General features: G+C 49.0%; 1 protein-coding gene across 3 annotated transcripts; it reads right to left on the bottom strand.

Annotated features, from left to right (window-relative positions):
* Positions 1-1,398: 1,398 nt before the first annotated feature.
* Positions 1,399-22,503, bottom strand: LOC311111945 (selenocysteine insertion sequence-binding protein 2-like). 3 transcript variants are annotated; one of them, XM_084154882.1, is made up of 19 exons: positions 22,319-22,503; positions 13,084-13,271; positions 11,348-11,528; positions 10,876-11,031; positions 10,526-10,664; positions 9,258-9,484; positions 8,961-8,985; positions 8,718-8,830; positions 8,453-8,596; positions 7,943-8,065; positions 7,639-7,806; positions 7,170-7,311; positions 6,276-6,463; positions 6,013-6,145; positions 5,621-5,786; positions 4,181-4,401; positions 3,591-3,745; positions 3,153-3,372; positions 1,399-3,019 (listed from the first exon to the last, which is right to left on the bottom strand). In XM_084154882.1, exons 1-19 carry the CDS (start codon positions 22,334-22,336, stop codon positions 2,403-2,405), a joined length of 3,324 nt encoding a protein of 1,107 aa, XP_084011008.1. In that variant the 5' UTR covers positions 22,337-22,503; the 3' UTR covers positions 1,399-2,402. The 3 variants fall into 3 exon arrangements, with proteins under 3 accessions (XP_084011008.1, XP_084011006.1, XP_084011007.1); XM_084154880.1 differs by having other exon boundaries at positions 10,526-10,682; positions 22,319-22,411; XM_084154881.1 differs by having other exon boundaries at positions 10,526-10,667; positions 22,319-22,411.
* Positions 22,504-22,680: the final 177 nt, after the last annotated feature.

The raw sequence follows: 22,680 nt of genomic DNA, 5'->3' as shown, positions 1-22,680 counted from the left end.
CTAATTGATCATTAGAAAACCCTTTTTTAATTATGTTAGCACAGCTGAAAACTGTTGTGCTGATTAAAGAAGCAATAAAACGGGCCTTCTTGAGTATATGGAGCATCAGTGATTGTGGGTTCGATTACAAGCTCAAAATGGCCAGAAACAAATAACTTTCTTCTGAAACTCATCAGTCTATTCTTGTTCTGAGAAATGAAGGCTATTCCATGTGAGAAATTGCCAAGTAACTGAAGATCTCGTACAACGCTGTGTACTACTCCCTTCACAGAACAGCGCAAACTGGCTCTAACCAGAATAGAAAGAGGAGTGGGAGGCCCCGGTGCACAACTGAGCAAGAGGACAAATACATTAGAGTGTCTAGTTTGAGAAACCGACGCTTCACAGGTCCTCAACTGGCAGCTTCATTAAATAGTACCCGCAAAACACCAGTCTCAACGTCAACAGTGAAGAGGCGACTCCGGGATGCTGACCTTCTAGGCAGAGTTGCAAAGAAAAAGCCATATCTCAGAGTGCCCATCTTAATCTTTTCTTTTTATTGGCCAGTCTGAGATATGGCTTTTTCTTTCCAACTACAATAGCCATTTACAACATTAACCATGTCTACACTGTATTTCTGATCAGTTTTATGTTATTTTAATGGACAGATAAATTGCTTTTCTTTCGAAAACAAGGACATTTCTAAGTGACCCCAAACTTTTGAACGGTAGTGTATATGTCATGTGTCATGTTTTCAAGGGACACGCCATTACTTTTTAACACACCATTTTTACATTAGTAGACACTGGTATGGTGCTGGAGATAACTATGAGGTTAAAAAGTGGTGATATGTCCCTTTAAATCACACCTACTGAGAAGAATACAGGATTACTGTGATGGTTGTCAGTTGACCAACGTCAGAAACACATCATGTAGGTTTGCAAATTCCAGTAACTTTCCCAAAATTCCAAGGTTGGAGGATTACGTATATTTTCTGCTTATTCCCATCAGATTTTGTGAACCTTCCAACTGGAATTCCTGGAAAAGCTGGGAATTTTGCAACCCTAACAACATTTTAGATTGGTTTTGGGAGACAGAGCCTGTGTATCCAATCAGGGTCATGCTGCAGATAGAAGCACCATGAATAGAGCTGACATGATTCCTCTACATGTCAGAGAGGCATGGCTGTTCTACATAATAATATTTTCTATCTGAACTGAAAATTGCACATAGTTGTGCCCTGCTCAATGCAGCCTAGGTGATGGCCGTAAACTAACCTCAGGTTACAGGTAGTCCTAAAGCCAATAGGAAACTAATACACAAGCAACCAACCAATAAGCAATAAGTATCCTACACAAGTCCCTCCCTCCCAGAGCATGCTATGACGACACAGTGGGGGAATAAACAACGCAGACAGGTCAGAATAGAATGGAGTTGTATTGGATTGAGATAAAGCTGTAGTTACACAGTGGGGGAACATACGATGAAGCAGATACAGGTAATAAACATGGGAAGGATGACGACGCTATAACATAAGCCTTTGATGATGGGACACACACACACACACACACACACACACACACACAGCTGTAAACTCAGCTCTGCAGGGGCTCAGCAATCTTCTGCTTGGACTGAACCGCCAGACTCTTCTCCTTCACTATGAAAAACCCAGGGATGACGGAGGGAGGGTGGCTCTCTAAAAGGAGGGAGAGTTCTCTTTTTACAGTCAGCAGTCTCATTGAGAGTTCTATCATCTCGGTGGCTCTGCGTCATACAGACAGAGGGGAAGCCTCTCCTCACAGCCTCTTCCTATCCTGGGGAAACCTGGAGTGGTAGGAAGGGAACCAGGCCTGGGCTTCCCTTAGCCAGACCAGACCAGACCAGTCGAGCCCATTCGATGTCAGACCAGTCGATGCCAGATCGACCAGACCAGACCAGTCCAGTCCAGTTTAGGTGAGGCAGTTGTTTCAGGTCCACATCAGTGAGAGGAGGATGAGAGGAACAGAGGAGTCTATCCATCAGAGAGACCAGGAGAGTTCTGCAGTCTGAAGGTTGGTCTGTGTGAGTGACTGTATGTCTGTCTCTGTGTCTGTGTGAGTGACTGTATGTGTCTGTGTCTGTCTGTCTGTCTTTGTATGGTCTGATTCCTGAGATAATGTCTGAAGTCCAAAGTTACAGACAGAGGAGAGGAGAGCTGCTGGTTCAACTGTGTGAGAGATAGAGGGAGGGGGAGGAGAGGATGAGAGAGGAGGAACGAGTGTGTGATAGAGGTGAAAGGGTGCATGTTAGGGGAACAGGTGCGAGAGAGGGGGAGTGAGGAAGACAAGGGATGGAGTGTACACAGAGAGAGAGAGAGAGAAAACTTAGAGAGAAACAAAAGAGAAAGAGAGAGAGAGGGAGAGCGGGGGATGAAGGAGGTCTAATCAGCCAGTGATTTTCTTGGCCTCCATATTCTCCGTCCTCTCCAGTCCCGTCTCTGTGACATCAGCAGAATCCAACTCCTCTTCCTCCTCACTCTGCCCTCCCTCCTCCTCCTCTTCTTCCTCCTCCTCCTCCTCTGTGCTGTCCGGGCTCTTCCCCAGCTGAAGGTTCTCCAGCGTCTTAGACACCCAGGACTCAATACGGCTGATGACCGCAGGCACCTCCACAGAGATGGGCTCTGGTGTGTACTCTTCCTCCTCCTCCTCCTCTTCCTCTGCCTCCTCCAGCATACCAGGGACCAGGGTGGAGGTGGTGGATGTGATGGAGGAGTTGAGGAGGTCCCTGCAGCTCCCATCCAGGCTACCTGTCTCCGTGCTCTGCTGGGAGGCCAGCTCCAACCGGTCGTCTGCCCGGCCCTCCTCTCTCTCCCCCGGGCCTGAGGCTGGAGCATGGACGGCTGCTCTGAGCTGGAGGGTAGTGGAGTAAGGGCTGCGGTTAGTGGTGGTGGAGGGGGGCTGGTTGTCTCTCTGCAACCCGGAGGAAGCAGCGGTGCGGCTGGGTTTAGCCTCCACAGGCTCCAGCCCGTCTGACGACTCCACCATACTCCTCCAGTTGGTCTCTGAGGAGAGAGAGAGGGGGAGGAGAGAGCGGGAAATAGAGATTTCAGATTTCATGTAAAGAGAGAGACTGAGCTCAAAGATGGGTCAGGATCAGAGTCAGGGTTAAAGGTCGGGATCAGGGTCATCGCTTACCGTACTCCTTCTCGTTGACCTCAGAGATGGGTTCAGAGATGACAGAGCAGAAGGAGATGGCGGAGGCGGCGGAGGGGTTCCTGGAGTGGCCCATGTGGTGGGTGACCTTCTTGACGTTTTTCAGCGCCTCCTCAGCCTGCTCCTGCTCCAGCGCTGACACCATGTCCTTGTAGGACTTACGAGCATCCTCCGTCAGAGACACCAGCCGGTTAAACAGACCCTAGAGGAGGGGGGAGAAGGAGGGGTGGAGGACGGGAGAGGAGAGAGAAAGAGAGAAAGACATAACATCAAGATTTTACACACTTTCATTAGTTGTTTTTCTTTCTGTAAACAAAGACACCAACTTAAGGTATTAACAGTATAAGTGTGTCCTTACCTCTGCTAACAGTATTAACAACCGTTATAAACACACAGACAGGTTTGTGTTCAACGTCTTACCTCTGCTCCAGAGAAGTTGAAGATGCCCACCACACTGACAGGCACCAGTTTGTTGACACAGCGTCCCAGAGCCTTCCTACCCAGAGCAAACACAAACGGGATCTCCTGTTCTCTGGCCATGGCTATGACGTTGTACAGAGCCTCGTCTAGACCCCCTGTAACATAAAATAACACACAGTCACTACTACTGTAGAAATATCACTATATAAACAGTCCTGCTCCCTGGTCATGGCTATCTATCATGTTTTACAGAGCCTCACCCCTGCCATAGACAATACAGTCACTAGTTTTATGTATAAGATTTGATGCAGCCTGTGCTGAGCATATCAATATGCTACCGCCCTCTGGTGGACACTGTAAAATGGCAAATGTGGTTGAATATTTTAAATATTCATTAATTTAGCATGCATTTGGAACCCCACACTCACCCAAGATCAGGGTCAGGTTCAGTTAGGCACACTGTAGCAAAATGCTTTGCAACCGCAAAAAAAACCTTGTGTTCTTATTGGACCAGGTAGAGTAGTACACTCCGTGGTTCAATCCTTTTCAAAAAACATAACCCAGGATTAATGACAAGAATGACCCCTGACCTTTGGCCTGGATCTTCTCACAGTTGGGGGAGATGAGGACACACTTGATCTTGTGGAGCTTCATGTGTTTGGTGACCTCTCTAAGGCCCATGACCAGTCTGCGTTTGGTCTTGGCTTTGCTGGGGTCCTTCTGATAAACCCTCTCCTGGAACCGGACCAGCTCTTGCAGCAGCATCGTCACACTCTCATCGATCTCCTTATTCAACACCTGGTTACAGTACCTGGAGACAGAGAAAGACACTAATATGATAACACATTCATCAATCTCCTTATTTAATACCTGGTTACATTACCTGGAGACAGAGAAACAGAGAGAGAGGGACTACGGTTGGGCAACATTTGGGGAGACCTCTTCGACGATATGCTACTCCAAATATTGCGCTATCCGATATAATCGTTTTGCGCCGTTAATGACTACATCATTCCAGACTGTGCAATTTTTGTATCTTATTTACGATATTATTGTCGCATTCTCATTAAATAATTGTAGTATGGTGAAAAAATAAGGCTCAGTTCATTAATTTAGACGTAAAAATTCAGTTTTGATTTGTACATTTCAAATAGAGTAGTCTTGCACATCACGTTATATCATCAATGTCAAATATCACGATATTTGATTTAATCATATATTGGCCCAATCCTAAGAGGGACACACACAAACATGTTAACACACACACACACACACAAACAGGTTAACACACACACAAAAAAAACAATATTATAAAACACACACACCATTGTGTACATCAGTAGTTCCCAACTCCAGTCCTCCCAACAGTACACAGTTGTGTTGTAGCCCCTGATAAACACACCTGATTCAACTTGTCAACTAATCATCAATCCCCCAATGAGTTGAATCAGGTGAGTTTGTCTGGGGCAACAACAACAACGTGTGCTGTTGGGGGGATTGGAGGACAGGAGTCTGGGAACCACTGGTGTAGATATGGTATGATATGGTGTGAGGAAGAGAGGAAAGGCATAGCTTAGTGGGGCGGCAGGTAGCTTAGTGGTTAAGAGCGTTGTGCCAGTAACCGAAAGGTCGCTGGTTCTAATCCCCGAGCCGACTAGGTGAAAAATATGTCGATGTGCCCTTGAGCAAGGCACTTAACCCTAATTGCTCCTGTAAGTGGCTCTGGATAAGAGCGTCTGCTAAATAACTAAAATGTAAATATAATAGAGAGGTCGTAGGTTGTCTGACACAGTGCTGAAGAGCTGGGCGGAGACAAAGGGCCTACATCTGAAGACATTAAGAAACAAAGCAGTGTGTGTGTACATGCAAGTCCTTATTGTATAGCCCTGCTCTAAACACCCATTGGGCGGATAGATATTTATGTTACTAAATGCTTTTGTGTTGCTAACCCACCAAATGAGTTTATGACATTTCAACCGCTAGGATTCTCAGTACAGAACAATTTGTGTGTCTGTGAGAGAGAGACTCACTCTCTGAAGCGGCGGCTGTGTATCTTGGTGATGGCGTTAGAGGCCATGGGGCTGCCAATGCCGGAGGAGGCAGGGGAACCCTGGGAAACAGGTGTGATGCTGTACGGAGAGTTCTGACTAGTCGGGGACAGGGACGCGTCATCACTGGGCACGCTCAGACCGTTCTCTACAGGAAACAGACAGGGAGCCAAATATCACAGGGAGGTACATTAGACAACACCATGTCACACAAGCAGATCAGTAGGAGTATTAGTTTTAAAAGCATTAACTTTAAGACCAATGGAATGGTCTAAAATGAGCAAACTCCGCCAAGGTCCTGTTTGAGGTCATCAGTGAAGTGTAGCTCCTCCTCTCTCTGACCCTTAACCCCTGACCCCTAACCCTGTACCTACCCTCCTGAGAGGCAGGTTCCCGTGTGAGGTCGTCAGTGAAGTGCAGCTCCTCCTCTCCCTGTTCATCCTGGCCGGCAGCAGTCTGGTCCACACACACCTTCCCCCTCTTCCCCTCACGCTCCTTCAGAATGATCTACACAGAGAGAACAGAGACTGGGTTAGACCCACACACACAGAGAGACAGACAGACAAGAGAGAGGCAGAGAGAGCGAGAGCTAGAGAGAGGAAGACAGACACACATTGAGAGAGCTCTATCCTCTCACCTTCTTCAGGGCGGTGGGTCGTTTGACTTTAGGGATCTCTCTCTCCTTCCCCCTCTTCAGGCGCGGAGCGCTAGAGTCCAGCATGTTGTGGGGGGCAGAGTGGGGCTGCTGGGCCTTCAACACTGACGCTACACCGGACCCTGCTCCTGGCCCGGCACCTGAACCATGGAACGGAGCTGCTGTACCCACTGGAAAGCAAGAGAGAGGGCAGTCAGAGAGAGAGAGAGGGCAGTCAGAGAGAGAGAGAGAGGGCAGTCAGAGAGAGAGAGAGAGGGCAGTCAGAGAGAGAGTGACAGTGGCGGTGCAGTGTGTGTGTGTGGTGCGGTGCAGTGTGTGTGGGGTGCAGTGTATGTGGGGTGCAGTGTGTGTGTGGTGCGGTGCAGTGTGTGTGGGGTGTAGTGTGTGTGGTGCGGTGCGGTGCAGTGTGTGTGGTCCGGTGCAGTGTGTGTGTGGTGCGGTGCAGTGTGTGTGGTGCAGTGTGTGTGTGTGTGTGTGGTGCGGTGCGTGTAGTGTGTGTGGTGTGGTGCGGTGCAGTGTGTGTGGTGCGGTGCGGTGCAGTGTGTGTGGTGTGGTGCGGTGCAGTGTGTGTGGTGTGGTGCGGTGCAGTGTGTGTGGTGTGGTGCGGTGCAGTGTGTGTGTGGGGTGCGGTGCAGTGTGTGTGTGTGTGTGTGTGGTGCGGTGCAGTGTGTGTGTGGGTGTGGTGCGGTGCAGTGTGTGTGGTGCGGTGCGGTGCAGTGTGGTGTGGTGCAGTGTGTATGTGTGGTGTGGTGCAGTGTGTATGTGTGGTGCGGTGCAGTGCAGTGTGTGTGTGTGTGTGGTGCAGTGTGTGTGTGTGTTTGTGGTGCAGTGTGTGTGTGTGTGTGTGGTGCAGTGTGTGTGTGGTGCAGTGTGTACCTGTGAAGGACAGTGGTTTGGTGTTGTTTATTTGTCTAGCCTTCATGGCCTGTTGTTGTTTCTCCAGTGCAGCCAGCATGTCTCCCAGGTCCAACTGGACTGGAGTCTTACTCTTCTTTCCTGCTGCTTTGGTCAGCGCCTCCTACAGGCACACACAGGGAACAGCAACACTGGCTCAGCACACTCATAGTAGTACAATAGAACTATGTATAGTTTTTCCATTGAGATGCCTATAGTCCTGCACTATGTCTAGCTGACAGAGCATGTTGGTATCTGCAGTTTTCTGTGATTAGCTAACCGAGCACATGCTGTCACCTGTAATTTCCTAGCTAACAGTGCATGTTGGTACCTGTAGTTTCCTAGCTATCTTACAGGGTGCATGCTGGTATCTGTAGTTTCCTAGCTAGCTAAGATATTGCATGTTGGTACCTGTAGTTTCCTAGCTAGCTAACAGAGTGCATGCTGGTACCTGTAGTTTCCTCTGCTCCATGCTGATCTCAGAGTACTCCTGTGCTGTAGCCAGGGCAGCAGCCAGGGCCTTCTTCCTCTGACTCTTTGCCCTCTTGGGGACGGAGGTGGTGATTGGGATGGGAGTCTGGACGATGTTGATGGGAGAGTTCTCTGGAAGGTTATCCAGCTGGAGAGAGAGAGAGGAGCGGGGGAACAACAGTCACTACTGGGATAGATGTTTTGTGATCAAACTTTTTCTTGCAAAAAAAAAATCTGTGAAATCCTCAAGGAAGGAAGGGAGGAGAGTTTAGCTGGTCTCTCACCAGGTTCTTGGTTAGTTTGGTCTGGTGTTGGTTCTGGGTCTGGGTCTGGGAAGGGTTGTGGTCTGGTTTGTTGTTCCTCTGTGCTCCTCCTCCTGAGACCAGCTCTGGAAACTCCTCCTCATCCTGAAACAGATGAGACAGACTTTAGACTTTACCAAACACCTGACTAGTACAGCTCTACCATACCATTACATTCTGATTGAGGACTATTTCATACAATACCTCAGCTTTTGTACATCTAAAGCCTCACTAACTCCTAATACACATTGACCAAGTTGGAAATAAACAGATACATGGAACTGAAATCTCCTATTAATGGGAGATACAGGATTTACATGACAGTTCAAGTTACAGTTGTATCTCAAGTAAGGATTTGATTCCAACTGAAATGCATATTGTGAAATGCAGAAAGGTTGAGTGACCGATGATTTCTGTATTTATCCACATCAGGAGACAGAATGAGATGCTGCAGTGTGTGAGTGAGGGGAGTTTCATGTCGATATCTCCCACCTCGAAGTAGAGGGGCTCAGGAGCAAGCGCCGTCCCAGGGCCTACTCCGGGCTGGAGCCGTCTCTGCTGCAGACCACAGTTGGTGTCTGCGGGGGTGGGGTTAGGACAGACACGCCCCCCTGAGTACCCTGCATGGAAGTCCTGCTGGAGAGGGGGCGAGAAAGAGAGAGAGAGAGAGTAAGTGGGGATGAGCGGGAGAGGGTCAGAGAGATAATTACAGTTGCCCAGGTGAGGTCAAGATCATCTCAGGTGAGGCCCAATGTACCTGTAAGTAGTTCCTCTGATCAGTGGTCTTCCCTGTCCGTTGGAACGGGGTGGTCCTGTTGTCTGACCACGACCTCTGAGTGGCCTGAGACGCTACGTTCACCCAGCTTACCGCTACACACACACACACACACAGACAGAGATAGACACACAAAGTTAAGAGGAGGACACAGCCAAGGGGAAAGCCAATGTAATCATCTGTCTTATCAGAAATCCAATTATTAATCATAAAAACAAAGCCTACCTGTCATTACACCTGCATCCACTCCCTGTAGAGATAGAGAGAGAGAGAGAGAGGAGAAGCATGTTAGATATTTCACTTCAGTCATGCAGGTGAAGGTTAGGTTATAGCTAGGTCTGGGGTTACCTTGTGTTTGAGGCTACAGTACAGTAGTATAGAGTTAGGGTTAGAGTTAGGACCTGCCATCGTAGGAGCTGTGGTAGAGTGTTCTGTAGCCCCGGGGCTACAGTAGTGTTTGGGTTCACAGTAGTTTATAGTACTATAAAGTAGTAAATGGTTAGGGTTAAAGGTGGGGCTTACCGTAGGAGCTGTAGCAGCGTCGGCAGTGCGTTGCGTAGCCCCCGGGGCCTGCTGGTTGTGTTTGGGGCTGCAGTAGCCGCTGTCGCTGTCGATGTCCGCCTCGCTGGAGCTCTCGGCAGGGTGCGAGGCCAGCCTTCTCCGGGGAAGGTTCTTCCACAGCAGGGGGCTGGCCCGCTCCCGTTCCCGCTCCGACGCACCCCGACCACACACACTGTCCCCTGGGAAGTCTACAGGCAGACAGATATCACGGATCAGTCTATCCATACAATAAGCCTAGTCCTGGACTAAAGAGCTATTTAAATGGAGATTGCTTTTTAGTCTAGGACCAGACATAATCTTGCTTTTTAGTCTAGGACCAGACATAATCATGTTCCAGGAAACCAGCCCCAAATGTATTTATTAAAGGCCTTTTTTACATCAACGGTTGTCACAAAGTGCTCTACAGTAACCCGGCCTAGACCCCAAAGAGCAAGCAGAAGCAGTAGCAAGTAGAGAAGTAGTATTTAGATGCTTATTGCACCTTTACTGGTTAACAACCAATGTGATGTCCATCTCATTATGGATCTAACTCTTAGTCGCATTGAGTTGTGTTATTCCCCCAGCCGGAGGTGTCACAGAGGACAACACGTACTGCACACGTGCAGAGTAGACCTCTCCAACAGGAAACTCTACATTCCTACTGTCTTCCCAGCAGGATGGGCATCATAGGCTGCGTTTACACAGTCAGCCCAGTTCTGATATTTATCCCACTAATTGTCTTTTGACCAATCACATCAGATTTTTTCACATCAGATCTTTTCCAGAGCTGATCTGATTGGTCAAAAGACCATTTAGTGAAAAAACTATCAGACTGGGCTGCCTGTGTAAACGCAGTCATAGTGTCTCAGTATGATGCGTCATCATTCTAAACCTGTTCTCTCAGCTCAGTAGGATCTAGATGCTGTGATTGACTGAGGTTTTATTATGTAAAGCCTTAACGCTGTAATGAAGGCTTAGACCACAGTCAGGTACATACAGTCAGTACACAACCCTGTACAGGAGTTAGAGAAGAGTTAGGCACGTCAATCATCTGTGGACATACATTAGACCAGTATACAGGGGTTTGGCAATGCAAACCTGAGTCAAAACCTGGGCTTAACTAGTACTAGAATGTATTAGAATGTACTAGTATTGGTGCTGGTACTGGTATTGGTACTAGAATATTACTGGTACTGGTACTACCATGTTACTGGTATTGGTACTAGTATGTTCCTGGTCTATATACGTACCAGTCTGCTGGGCAGCGTCCACCAGTAGGACTGTCTTGGTCCGTCCGACTGGCCCTGAGGAACACATCTCCTTCTGGACAGCTACAGTCCTCATGGGGGGCCTCCTGTCCTTAAGGGGCTGACACAACCCCACCTGCTGCTGCTGATTGAACATAGACTATAATAACATTCAACATTATTTTGTATATTGATGTTATACGACTCTCTGGCCAATTAATGGTATTAATTAATTAATTCATTGACGGTATTAACTGATAATGTAATCAATAGTGTCAAATTGAAGAATGGAGCTGAGCACCTTGCTTTAGGATAGACCAGCAGAATAACACGTTTGACCTCTAACCTCTTACCTTGGGTAGAACGGCAGGTCTGACCATGCCCCTCCCTCCTCTCTGATTTGCTAGTCCAAACGCCTGTCGGGGAGGGGACGGTCTCTCGCTGACGTCAGCTGATACAGGGTTTACCACGCCAGGCTGCAGGGGTCCGGCGTACGTTCCTGGGAAGGGCTGGTAGAGGAACAGAACAACTTTATTATCCAGCTGTGACAATGAACATTTATCCTCCACTTCTTCTCTCCTCCTAACCATCTCTTCAGGCTACAAGTCTTGTAAACATCTTCTCCCAAAAACCAAAGACAACACACACTCCACTACCTGCCTTTCTAAAGGCCACATTGACAGAGAATAGTACCTGGGATCTGACACCAGCAGCCCTCCAGGTTGCTAATTCAGTTTCCAGTTCTATCTCCTCGCGCCCAGGATTTGAACTAGCAACCTTCTGACTACTGGTCTGCCTCTAACCCCTAACCTTTCAGATACCTACCTGGTAAAAGCCCATCATGGGGGGGCAGGGGGCAGGCATGATCTGGTAGTAGGTGTAGTCGTTGGAGACTGGCGGCTGGGGGGAGGACAGGATGGGGTAAGCCAGGTACGGACCACCTGGGGTGGGGTTGGGCTGCTGCCAGCGCAGGTCCCCTCCTCCGCTATACATGGGGTGCTGTTGTCTGTAGAGGGGTGGGAGAGAAGAAATGATTGGTGTAGTGATGATTGTATGAATATACTGCAACATATTAAGACTAATATACCCATAGGAGGCCAGAGAAAACTGTGTCAAGCTAAGAGACAGCTTGATACAATGCTGATATCAGTGTCGAGCTGACTGTGTGTGTGTGGCACTCTGGCTGATACGGATCCAGACCACATTTTCACAGCCAGCGGTCTAGAGCGCAGACCACTTCCTGGTATTCAAAACAGACAGGAAGGAAATGAAGAAATGAACGTGTGCAGGATGAGGCAGATCACCCCTGACAAAGAGAACCGCACAGAACACACACAGGTCTTCAGCTCTCAGTCACATCCAGGGCATAACATTAACACCCCCATCTGGGGTTAGATGAAGGTAATGTCTATTTCACCAGCCACATTGGCGGGTGGTCAATGTGCAGGGCTCTACAGTGCGAGCATTACATTCGTGAATAAAAAGTCAAAAGTCAAGTATGAGCACGTGTGAGTTAGGGTTTCATAGCTGCTAATTGCACAAAGAAATAGGAATCATATATCCCATCTCACGCAGCAACACTGCCTGGCAGAGGAGCTGAGCTCACTGAGTGAAGTGCTGATAGATTCATTTGGAGGCGCTGCACACAGGTATAAAAGTTGGTCTAATTTATGCGAACATCTACAAAGTGAGACTTTGACCTCGTGTTTCTTGGCCGTTTACATTGTTTTGCTCACAAGCTTGTTTGTGTTTCAACGTTACGTTAGTTTGAGTCTGTTGCTTCAACTGATAGTAAAGAGTCAGAACCCAAATCTCACTCACACACCAAGGTAACTTCCTGCCCTTAAAGGGCCAGCTGAACAATTTGTCTCTGATATTTTGGTTAAAAGACTCCAGTCCTAAAAAATGAATTGAAAATGAGCAATATACCACATTATTTCTTACTAATACATTTCTTGTTTTAGAAACATTACAAAGCATGGTCGTCTGTTTTTGGTGTGTTTTTATATGTATGTACGGCGAAACAATATTTTGGCTGGTAAAACATCTGAGTGGCTGGTATATTTTTAGGCCCTGATCACATCCCTGGGTGGTAACTGACCATTCACAGCCTAGTTGTGTATAACACACACTGTTTATGGGGTTTTCCATAGGTGAATCAGAAAGAAGACACCATCAGTTTTCCTACTGACATGGGCACAGGCACGTTCCTGGAGGAGTGTCAGAAATGGGAATATTCCTGGATTCCATAGAGATCCTTTCAGAGCTAATGCTAGGCTAACTGTCAGTGGCTCAGGGACAGAGGCAGGGTAGCTCCTAATACAGATTCATTACATCAGTGACAGTCGCACCTCAGGCTCTTAGGGCCAGTTTACCGGACACAGATTAAGCCTAGTCTTGGATTAAAAGGCATGCGCTCAGAGATTCTCCATTGAATATGGTTTTTAGTCCAGGACTAGGCTTAATCTGTGTCCAGGAAACCTGCCCTTAGTGTGTAGGGTGTAGGCTGCATGATTTAGGGACTAGGGTGCATAATATATGATATAGGGTGCTGTACCTACCTGTTGGGTTGGTTCTCCTGGACAAAAGGGTAGCAGGTGATGAGGTAGCTGGGGATAGGGGTGGGCTCCTCCACCCCCCCTCCTCCTCCCCCTCCTTCTCCTCCAGACAGGCTCATGGTGACCAGGGCTCCTTCCAGACCTTTCTTTTGTGGGATAAACGGCTCCACTTCGGCTGACAGTTTCACATCCTGCAAGGAGACACAGAGGCAGTCAGATGCTGACATCACAGACAGGACCTGACTGGACAGGAGAGGACAGGACCTGCCTGGACAGGAACTGACTGGACAGGAGAGGACATGACTCGACAGGAACTGGCTGGACAGGAGAAGACAGGACCTGCCTGGACAGGAACTGACTGGACAGGAGAGGACATGACTCGACAGGAACTGGCTGGACAGGAGAAGACAGGACCTGCCTGGACAGGAACTGACTGGACAGGAGAGGACATGACTTGACAGGAACTGGCTGGACAGGAGAAGACAGGACCTGACTGGACAGGACCTGACAGGACAGGAACTGGCTGGACAGGAGAAGACAGGACCTGACTGGACAGGATCACCTCGCAACGCACCAGACACACTCAGGAGTGATCGGCCTCTCACTTTTGTGCCAAAATAACAGCAGTTAAAGTGTACCCATATTAAGATATGTTCATGACTCAGTGAACGTGGTTCAATTTGTGTGCTGTATAACTGATCCACCACAATCAGTGATAAATCGACATATATCAGCTGGTAACGACATCACACTCACTGTGTGAAGGTTTCCTGTAACTTATGAGGTGTTTTAGTAACCCAAGGGGTAACATCAAGGATCCATCTACAATCCATAGACAACTAAGTCTAAGATCAATCACACAGGACTGGACAGTAGGCTGTCAGTCAGTAGATATCTGATTTAGAGACTGACGCCCCTAGGCTATATGACTGGACTACAAAGTGTGAGTAGGAATGTTACCTAAGGAGCAGCTAGTTGGGGAAGCCAGGCTAGACTAATTATTAATATAACCCATGACTGTCGTCACATCACCACGACACAGCCAAAACAACAGAACTAGTTCCTTCAGGACAAATGAAACAACTGGCACCAAGAGAAAAAACTTTTCACTGGGTCTGAGAATGGAGAGTTGGAGTCAATGGCTGTCTCTGAAATGACACCTTAATACAATAGTGTACTACTTTTGACCAGGGCACATGGGGCCCTGCGATAGACTAGCATCCTGCCCAGGAGTAGTCTACAGTACATCAAGATGCCTAAAGAACCAGACGATAGGCTCCTGACCTATGGTCTGTTTTGGCTTGGACAAGGCTACTTCCTTATTTAAGGAATAGGGTGCCAATTTGGTCGCAGACATAGAAAGCCTAACAAAGTGTTGACCTTCGAGCAGTGTGATCAGGGGACGTGTGAATGTAGCAGACAGACACAGCAACATGTAACCTGGTGCAATAGAACCACTTCCTGGTTGGCCTGATACTGATCTGATCAGAGTGGAGAGCACTGTCTCCTTGTACTCACAGAGAACATGACCGACTGAGGGCCTTAGAACACACACAGTCCAATACCTTTGGTGTTTTTTCCTATTAAGTTATGCCACAATACAGCATTTTTAAGGAGTGCCTTGGAACTGTTATGCTTTGTTGGTTAAAACAATTATAATAGACCCTTTCATCCAAAGAGCCCCTCTCCCTACCAGCTACCACTAACATTAAACACTAGGTAGCACTCCTACCATCAGCCATTCTGTCCTGAGACATTCCTTTCCTACGGCCCTGCCTGGTCCAAATCTGGCCCTGAAGTTTCCACTTAGATGCTGATCTTGAGTCAGTTTTGCATTTCCCCCACTATTGGTTTAGGTTAGGATTGGGGGAGGGGAAGCTGATCCTAGATCTGTACCTAGGGGAAACTTCACCTCAGAGCCACCAGCAGAGCCGGGGTAGTAATGACTCAGTCACCCAGCATCCTCTTTACAGGCCAGCTATATTTAGCTGCTCATTCTTCCCAAAGAGATTACACTAGTAGCTAACTAACTACGTCTTACATAAGGTCTCTAAAGACAACGTCAACTAGGGTCCGGCCTACCCATAAAGATCCTTTATTTCAATTGTTCTATTTAATGATGTGGGCCTGCCTCTATTGCCACCATGCCACAGGGACAGAGGAGGTGGTTTGTTTGTGTGTGTGGTGTGGTGTGTGTAGGAGGGCTGTGATGTGATGAAATGCACAAATAATACAGGTCATAAAATATGCATCATAAAATGTGCGTCACAAAGTACGCGGAAAAACATACCTCTACAGCTAGCCTACACATCACAAACCACAGTACTCACGTCAAGTCAACATAGGCCAAACTCTCTGAAAATAAAATACAAAGGATGACAATTATCCATTCTTTCAAACAATGTCCTCCAGAGTTTGAATAGGTCAGATGAGATGCAGCCTAATGCTCTAGTAGCACTGTAAAGATACTGTAGGCCACTAGATGGGACAGCAGCAGGGTGACAGATAGCCTGGGTCAAAGCTGTGACATATTTACAACAGGTCAAGCAGCTCAGTGTCATAAAGGAATTTAGACAAAGTACTCTCAATGAGCTTTTACTAGTCTGTCTGTCTGTCTGTCTGTCTGTCTGTCTGGATGGGTCCGGGTGAAACTGAAGAAACCCAGACCCTCTCCTCTCTACCACCCCACCGTTCCCTCCCCTCAACCCCACTGTTCCCTCCCCTCTCCTCAACCCCACTGTTCCCTCCCCTCCCCTCTCCTCAACCCCACCCCACTGTTCCCTCCCCTCCCCTCTCCTCAACCCCACCCCACTGTTCCCTCCCCTCTCCTCAACCCCACCCCACTGTTCCCTCCCCTCACCTCTCCTCAACCCCACCCCACTGTTCCCTCCCCTCACCTCTCCTCAACCCCACCCCACTATTCCCTCTCCTCTCCTCTCCTCAACCCCACCCCACTATTCCCTCTCCTCTCCTCAACCCCACCCCACTATTCCCTCCCCTCTCCTCAACCCCACCCCACTATTCCCTCTCCTCTCCTCTCCTCAACCCCACCCCACCCCACTATTCCCTCCCCTCTCCTCAACCCCACCCCACTCCACTATTCCCTCCCCTCTCCTCAACCCCACCCCACCCCACTATTCCCTCCCCTCTCCTCAACCCCACCCCACTATTCCCTCTCCTCTCCTCAACCCCACCCCACCCCACTATTCCCTCCCCTCTCCTCAACCCCACCCCACTATTCCCTCCCCTCTCCTCAACCCCACCCCACTCCACTATTCCCTCCCCTCTCCTCAACCCCACCCCACGATTCCCTCCCCTCTCCTCAACCCCACCCCACTGTTCCCTCTCCTCTCCTCAACCCCACCCCACTATTCCCTCCCCTCTCCTCAACCCCACCCCACTATTCCCTCCCCTCTCCTCAACCCCACCCCACCCCACTGTTCCCTCTCCTCTCCTCAACCCCACCCCACTGTTCCCTCTCCTCTCCTCAACCCCACCCCACTATTCCCTCCCCTCTCCTCAACCCCACCATTCCCTCCCCTCTCCTCAACCCCACCCCACTATTCCCTCTCCTCAACCCCACTATTCCCTCTCCTCTCCTCAACCCCACCCCACTGTTCCCTCTCCTCAACCCCACCCCACTGTTCCCTCCCCTCTCCTCAACCCCACTGTTCCCTCTCCTCAACCCCACTGTTCCCTCTCCTCAACCCCACCCCACTATTCCCTCCCCTCTCCTCAACCCCACCCCACTATTCCCTCCCCTCTCCTCAACCCCACCCCACTGTTCCCTCTCCTCTCCTCAACCCCACTCCACTGTTCTCTCCCCTCTCCTCAACCCCACCCCACTGTTCCCTCTCCTCAACCCCACTGTTCCCTCCCCTCTCCTCAACCCCACTGTTCCCTCTCCTCAACCCCACCCCACTGTTCCCTCTCCTCAACCCCACTGTTCCCTCCCCTCTCCTCAACCCCACTGTTCCCTCTCCTCAACCCTACCCCACTGTTCCCTCCCCTCAACCCCACCCCACTGTTCCCTCCCCTCTCCTCAACCCCACTGTTCCCTCTCCTCAACCCTACCCCACTGTTCCCTCCCCTCAACCCCACCCCACTGTTCCCTCCCCTCTCCTCAACCCCACTGTTCCCTCTCCTCAACCCCACCCCACTGTTCCCTCCCCTCAACCCCACCCCACTGTTCCCTCCCCTCAACCCCACTGTTCCCTCCCCTCAACCCCACCCCACTGTTCCCTCCCCTCTCCTCAACCCCACTGTTCCCTCCCCTCAACCCCACCCCACTATTCCCTCCCCTCTCCTCAACCCCACTATTCCCTCTCCTCTCCTCAACCCCACCCCACTATTCCCTCTCCTCTCCTCAACCCCACCCCACCCCACTATTCCCTTCCCTCTCCTCAACCCCACCCCACTATTCCCTTCCCTCTCCTCAACCCCACCCCACTATTCCCTCCCCTCTCCTCAACCCCACCCCACTGTTCCCTCTCCTCAACCCCACCTCACTGTTCCCTCCCCTCTCCTCAACCCCACTGTTCCCTCTCCTCAACCCCACCCCACTGTTCCCTCCCCTCTCCTCAACCCCACTGTTCCCTCCCCTCAACCCCACCCCACTGTTCCCTCCCCTCAACCCCACCCCACTATTCCCTCCCCTCAACCCCACTATTCCCTCCCCTCCCCTCAACCCCACTATTCCCTCCCCTCAACCCCACCCCACCCCACTGTTCCCTCCCCTCTCCTCAACCCCACTGTTCCCTCCCCCCTCCTCAACCCCACCCCACTATTCCCTCCCCCCTCCTCAACCCCACCCCACTATTCCCTCCCCTCTCCTCAACCCCACCCCACTATTCCCTCCCCTCTCCTCAACCCCACTCCACTATTCCCTCCCCCCTCCTCAACCCCACTCCACTGTTCCCTCCCCTCTCCTCAACCCCACTCCACTATTCCCTCCCCTCTCCTCAACCCCACTCCACTATTCCCTCCCCTCTCCTCAACCCCACTCCATTATTCCCTCCTCTCCTCAACCCCACCCCACTGTTCCCTCCCCTCTCCTCAACCCCACTGTTCCCTCCCCTCAACCCCACCCCACTGTTCCCTCTCCTCCCCCCCTGCTCTGTTGCCTGGACCAAATCAAATGTTGGTATCAATTGAATTAATGTTGGTGTTTGTACTCCTGAATGCTGCTTCAGGGGACGTTAAACACTGATATGGAAACTCTGATATGGGCCTGACTACTAAGTTATGACCATTGGACTGTTTATCTAGGTTTACCTCTTATCAAAACTTACCATTGACATCATGTTGACTGAATCACAGGCCTTACATGCTGACCACACCGCTCGCGTTACGTGCGCTCGCATTGCAAAATAAATGTACACATACATGTTATTCAACCATTTCATCCAAACTGCTCGTGAGCGTCTGCGTAGCCAGGCGCTAAAATAGAACTTGGTTCTTTTTGTGAAGCTTGATGTGCTGCAAGTCCCGCCTCTCCCATCTCCTCATTGGTTTTTAGGAGCATATACCCACATGGGTGATTGAAAGATGAACTGAGGTCCACACTCCAGTCCAATTGGTGGTAGAAATGCACCTTAAAGTTGGTTGCCAACCGCCATATAAAGTTCAAAGAAGAAGAAGACTGAAGGAGGAGAGATTACTAGAAACTAACTAGGTTTATCTGTGGATTAATGGTCAGAGTAGAGGACCTTGTGCATTTCAGGTAAAATAACAACCCAATGTTAATATCCCAGGACAAATTAGCTAGCAACATCAAGCTAGTTAGCTAAATGGCCATGCGTTTCGACCTGTCCCCAAATTAATATAGGTTCAGAGTTTGATATTTCAACCTGCGTGTCCTGATCGTGTCTTGTGTGGATGGACAAAATCACACGCGTGCCCGGTCTAGTCAGCATGTTACTGCCCAGCTAACACATCGTGACTTGCTGATGAGTCCCAAATGGCACCCTATTCCCTACATAGTGCACTACTTTTGACCAGAGCCCAATAGTGTCCAAACCTATCACTGAGGCAGGCAGCTACAGTCAGAGGATAGATCAACCTCATCCCCCCTTTCATTCTGAGAGGAGGAGAGGAAGGGAGGAGGAGAGGAAGAGTAGAGAGAAAGGGAGAGTTGACAGAGTTGACAGAGTTCACGACACAAAGACACTCCATTCTCCCAGCCAGGGTCGGAATGTATGAATCCAGCATCAGTACAGCAGTGAACACACACACACACAGCCATTGTTACCCAGTGCTACTGTACTGTCTGTGGGCAGTGTGGGCTGATGTCTGATAGATCCAGGGGTCCTGACTGGTCTACACAGAGCACTAGGGGTGACGTAGCCAGCTGAAAACAATACCCTGCAGTATACTAGACGGCAGCCTACTGTGGCCTAAACTTTGGTGCCATATACTGTCATGGAATTAAGCCTAATGAAAAATCGGACATTTTAAATTAACCATGCTTTGTTTCCGTATGAGGTTTGATGGTTAGGCCTGCTCTAAAGAGGGCTGGTTACTGTGGATGATCAGGGGAGGTTAGTTACACAAAACAGAGGGGTTGGTTGTGTTACTTTAGATGACAAGGGATGCTGATAGTGGAGAGATGGGTCAATTTAAACTTTAGGTGAGGGGCGGGGGGGGGTAGTTATTCTAAAGGGGGGGTTGGTTACTTGGTACGAGGGATGTTACAGGAGGTAGGCCTGGCTAGCTATAGGTGATGTTACAGGAGGTACGCCTGGCTAGCTATAGGTGATGTTACAGGAGGTAGGCCTGGCTAGCTATAGGTGATGTTACAGGAGGTGGGCCTGGCTAGCTATAGGTCATGTTACAGGAGGTAGGCCTGGCTAGCTATAGGTCATGTTACAGGAGGTAGGCCTGGCTAGCTATAGGTCATGTTACAGGAGGTGGGCCTAGCTAGCTATAGGTCATGTTACAGGAGGTAGGCCTGGCTAGCTATAGGTCATGTTACAGGAGGTAGGCCTGGCTAGCTATAGGTCATGTTACAGGAGGTGGTCCTAGCTAGCTATAGGTGATGTTACAGGAGGTAGGCCTGGCTAGCTATAGGTGATGTTACAGGAGGTAGGCATGGCTAGCTATAGGTGATGTTACAGGAGGTGGGCCTAGCTATAGGTGACAGGGGACGCAGTTACAGGGTTAGGCCTGAGAGGATCAGGTGAGGAGTGAGGACGGTGGCCCAACCAGGATAAGCCAATTACACAATTAGCTACAACAGAGTCAATCATGACTCATAGTATGGCTATAGGGCTCCAGCCCTAGTCCACCAGGGGAAAGAGACTCCAAACCTCCCAATATGTGTGCCCTGGCTGGGGGAGACTCGGACAGGGAGTCCCTGACTGTCCAGGTCTGGGTTCTTTAGCTCTGGGCGCCATTCTCCATTCCACTGGTGTGAAGGTGTGGGCTGTTTGTTCAGACTGAGTTGTATGTGATTGATTGATTAGCGCCTGGGTTGTGAGTGAGAATGGCAGCGATTGTGGCAAAGGCTGCAGGGGGGAGGGGGTGTATGCGTGTTGGAGAGAGAAAGAGAGAGAACAGCAGCGATTATGGAAGAGGCATTGGCAGGTAGCCTAGCGGTTAGAGGGTTAGGCCAGTAACCGAAAGTTTGCTGGTTCGAATCCCGAGCCGACTAGGTGAAAAATCTATCGATGTGCCCTAGAGCAAGGCACTTAACCTTAATTGCTCCTGTAAGTCGCTCTGGATAAGTTCGTCTGCTAAATAACTAAAATGTCAAATGTCATGTAAATGCATTGAGCTCAGCTCCAGATGTGTGGTGAAACGGGCAGGGCAGCACTGGGCTGGTGGGACTACTGGGCCATCAACCATCACACCATCAAACCCTTTGTCCTTTCAAGCATTTGTCTCTGATTCATTGTCTTCTAACATTCTCAGCTGGAAAGAGAGAAGTTGTATTGTTCTTTTACTGTTGTTGAATGGGAGGGGGCAAGAGAGGGCGCAGTAGACAGTGGTGGAAGGGGGAGAGATTGTGGCTGAGCGAGAGCGAGAGAGTGTGCATGTACACTACATTTATGGGTGGTCCTATGTAGCTCAATTGGTAGAGCATGGCGCTTGTAACGCCAGGGTAGTGGGTTCGATCCCCGGGACCACCCATACGTAAAAATGTATGCACACATGACTAAGTCGCTTTGGATAAAAGCGTCTGCTAAATGGCATATTATTATTATATCATTATTTAAAGTCACAAGCATGAAATCATCTTGGGTCCTTGAATCGCCCATGCACCATCATCACATCATGTGGACCAAAACTCAGCCTATGTGGCATCTGCTTTTATGAATCAATACATTGCAATGCAACATCAGTACAGCAAACAACGCTCAGAATGAACACCCTGAGATCTGATTGTGACACAGGAGCAGAGGGCTTCATCCGGGGACTTACAGTAAGTCAGACCACATAATAGAGTAGCTAACTTGAATCATAGTTAAGTTACTCTATGCGCAGCAGGAGTCACTCACTGGAATGTGATTAAAATGCAGAAGAACCGGATATTCCTCCAGAGCAGGCCAGCTGGCTAGGTAGTTGTCAACAATATACCACACACTCACTGCAGACTGGGAAGTTTCGGGTAACTGTTCACTACCTAGCTAGTTAACTTACCCTGGTCCGTGTTATAATATTTAGCTAACTATCTAGCTAATTATTTAACAGTGGGTCAAACATCAAAGCTCCCCCAGAGAGCTAACTAAGTCGGTCTTGTCAACCGATGTTGACATGAACGGCAATTGTAATGTCAAAACATTGTGACAGTATAGGTATTGTAACTACTTTATTTAGATAGCTTGTTTGACGAGATACTCAATATAGTTAGCTTCAATTAAAACATATCTAGTTCATAGATCAGCAAATCTGGGAGAACAGATGAGATGTGAGATTGTCCATCCAAAAATGACAAGCGCATAGAACCTGCTTAGCTAACTGGCTAGTTAACCAGTTAGCTAGTTCACTTGTCTTTACTTGCACGCTTGCCTAGCTAGCGTAGCGATCTAGTTAGATGACAAATCAAATCATTGACAATAATCAAACATCGGGTAAAATTACTGACACTTCTAAAACATGAAAGGGAAATGATTTCCTGCAGATACGTTTTGGGCCTAGCTAGCTTGCTTCATATTCCCATTAGCTAACTAATGCTAGTTGTACCATGTAACCAGACATAATCGGGTCCGTCATTACTTCGCAGAGAAAATCCGTTTACCTTGTCACAAGAGTCCATGTCAATCGCTGAGACCGCGGCAGACCGTCATTGAGCATGCAGTGGTCGTCAAGATATAGGTGATTTAATGTTCTTCATTGTAAATGTTGAGCCATTTGTGTGAAACACACCCTGTTCCTACCTCTGCCTAGTTGAACTATTGCTGCCTAGCTAGCTTTGCTAGCTCTGAATGTGTCAACGTAGAAATGGAACAGCAGAAGAGACGGAACGCCCACAGGCTCAAAAAGTGTTCATCTTTGCCTTCGGCGTCTGTCACTGATAAGATTTGATGGACAATGATAAATAGGCCTACTGTGCAAGAAGTAGATATTTTTAGAGCAGAGCAGCTATGTCTAGCCTACAAC

The sequence above is a fragment of the Coregonus lavaretus genome, assembly GCF_964263955.1.
Source record: "Coregonus lavaretus genome assembly, chromosome: 37".
NCBI lineage: Eukaryota > Metazoa > Chordata > Actinopteri > Salmoniformes > Salmonidae > Coregonus > Coregonus lavaretus.
This window is presented reverse-complemented; position numbering and strand designations above follow the sequence as displayed.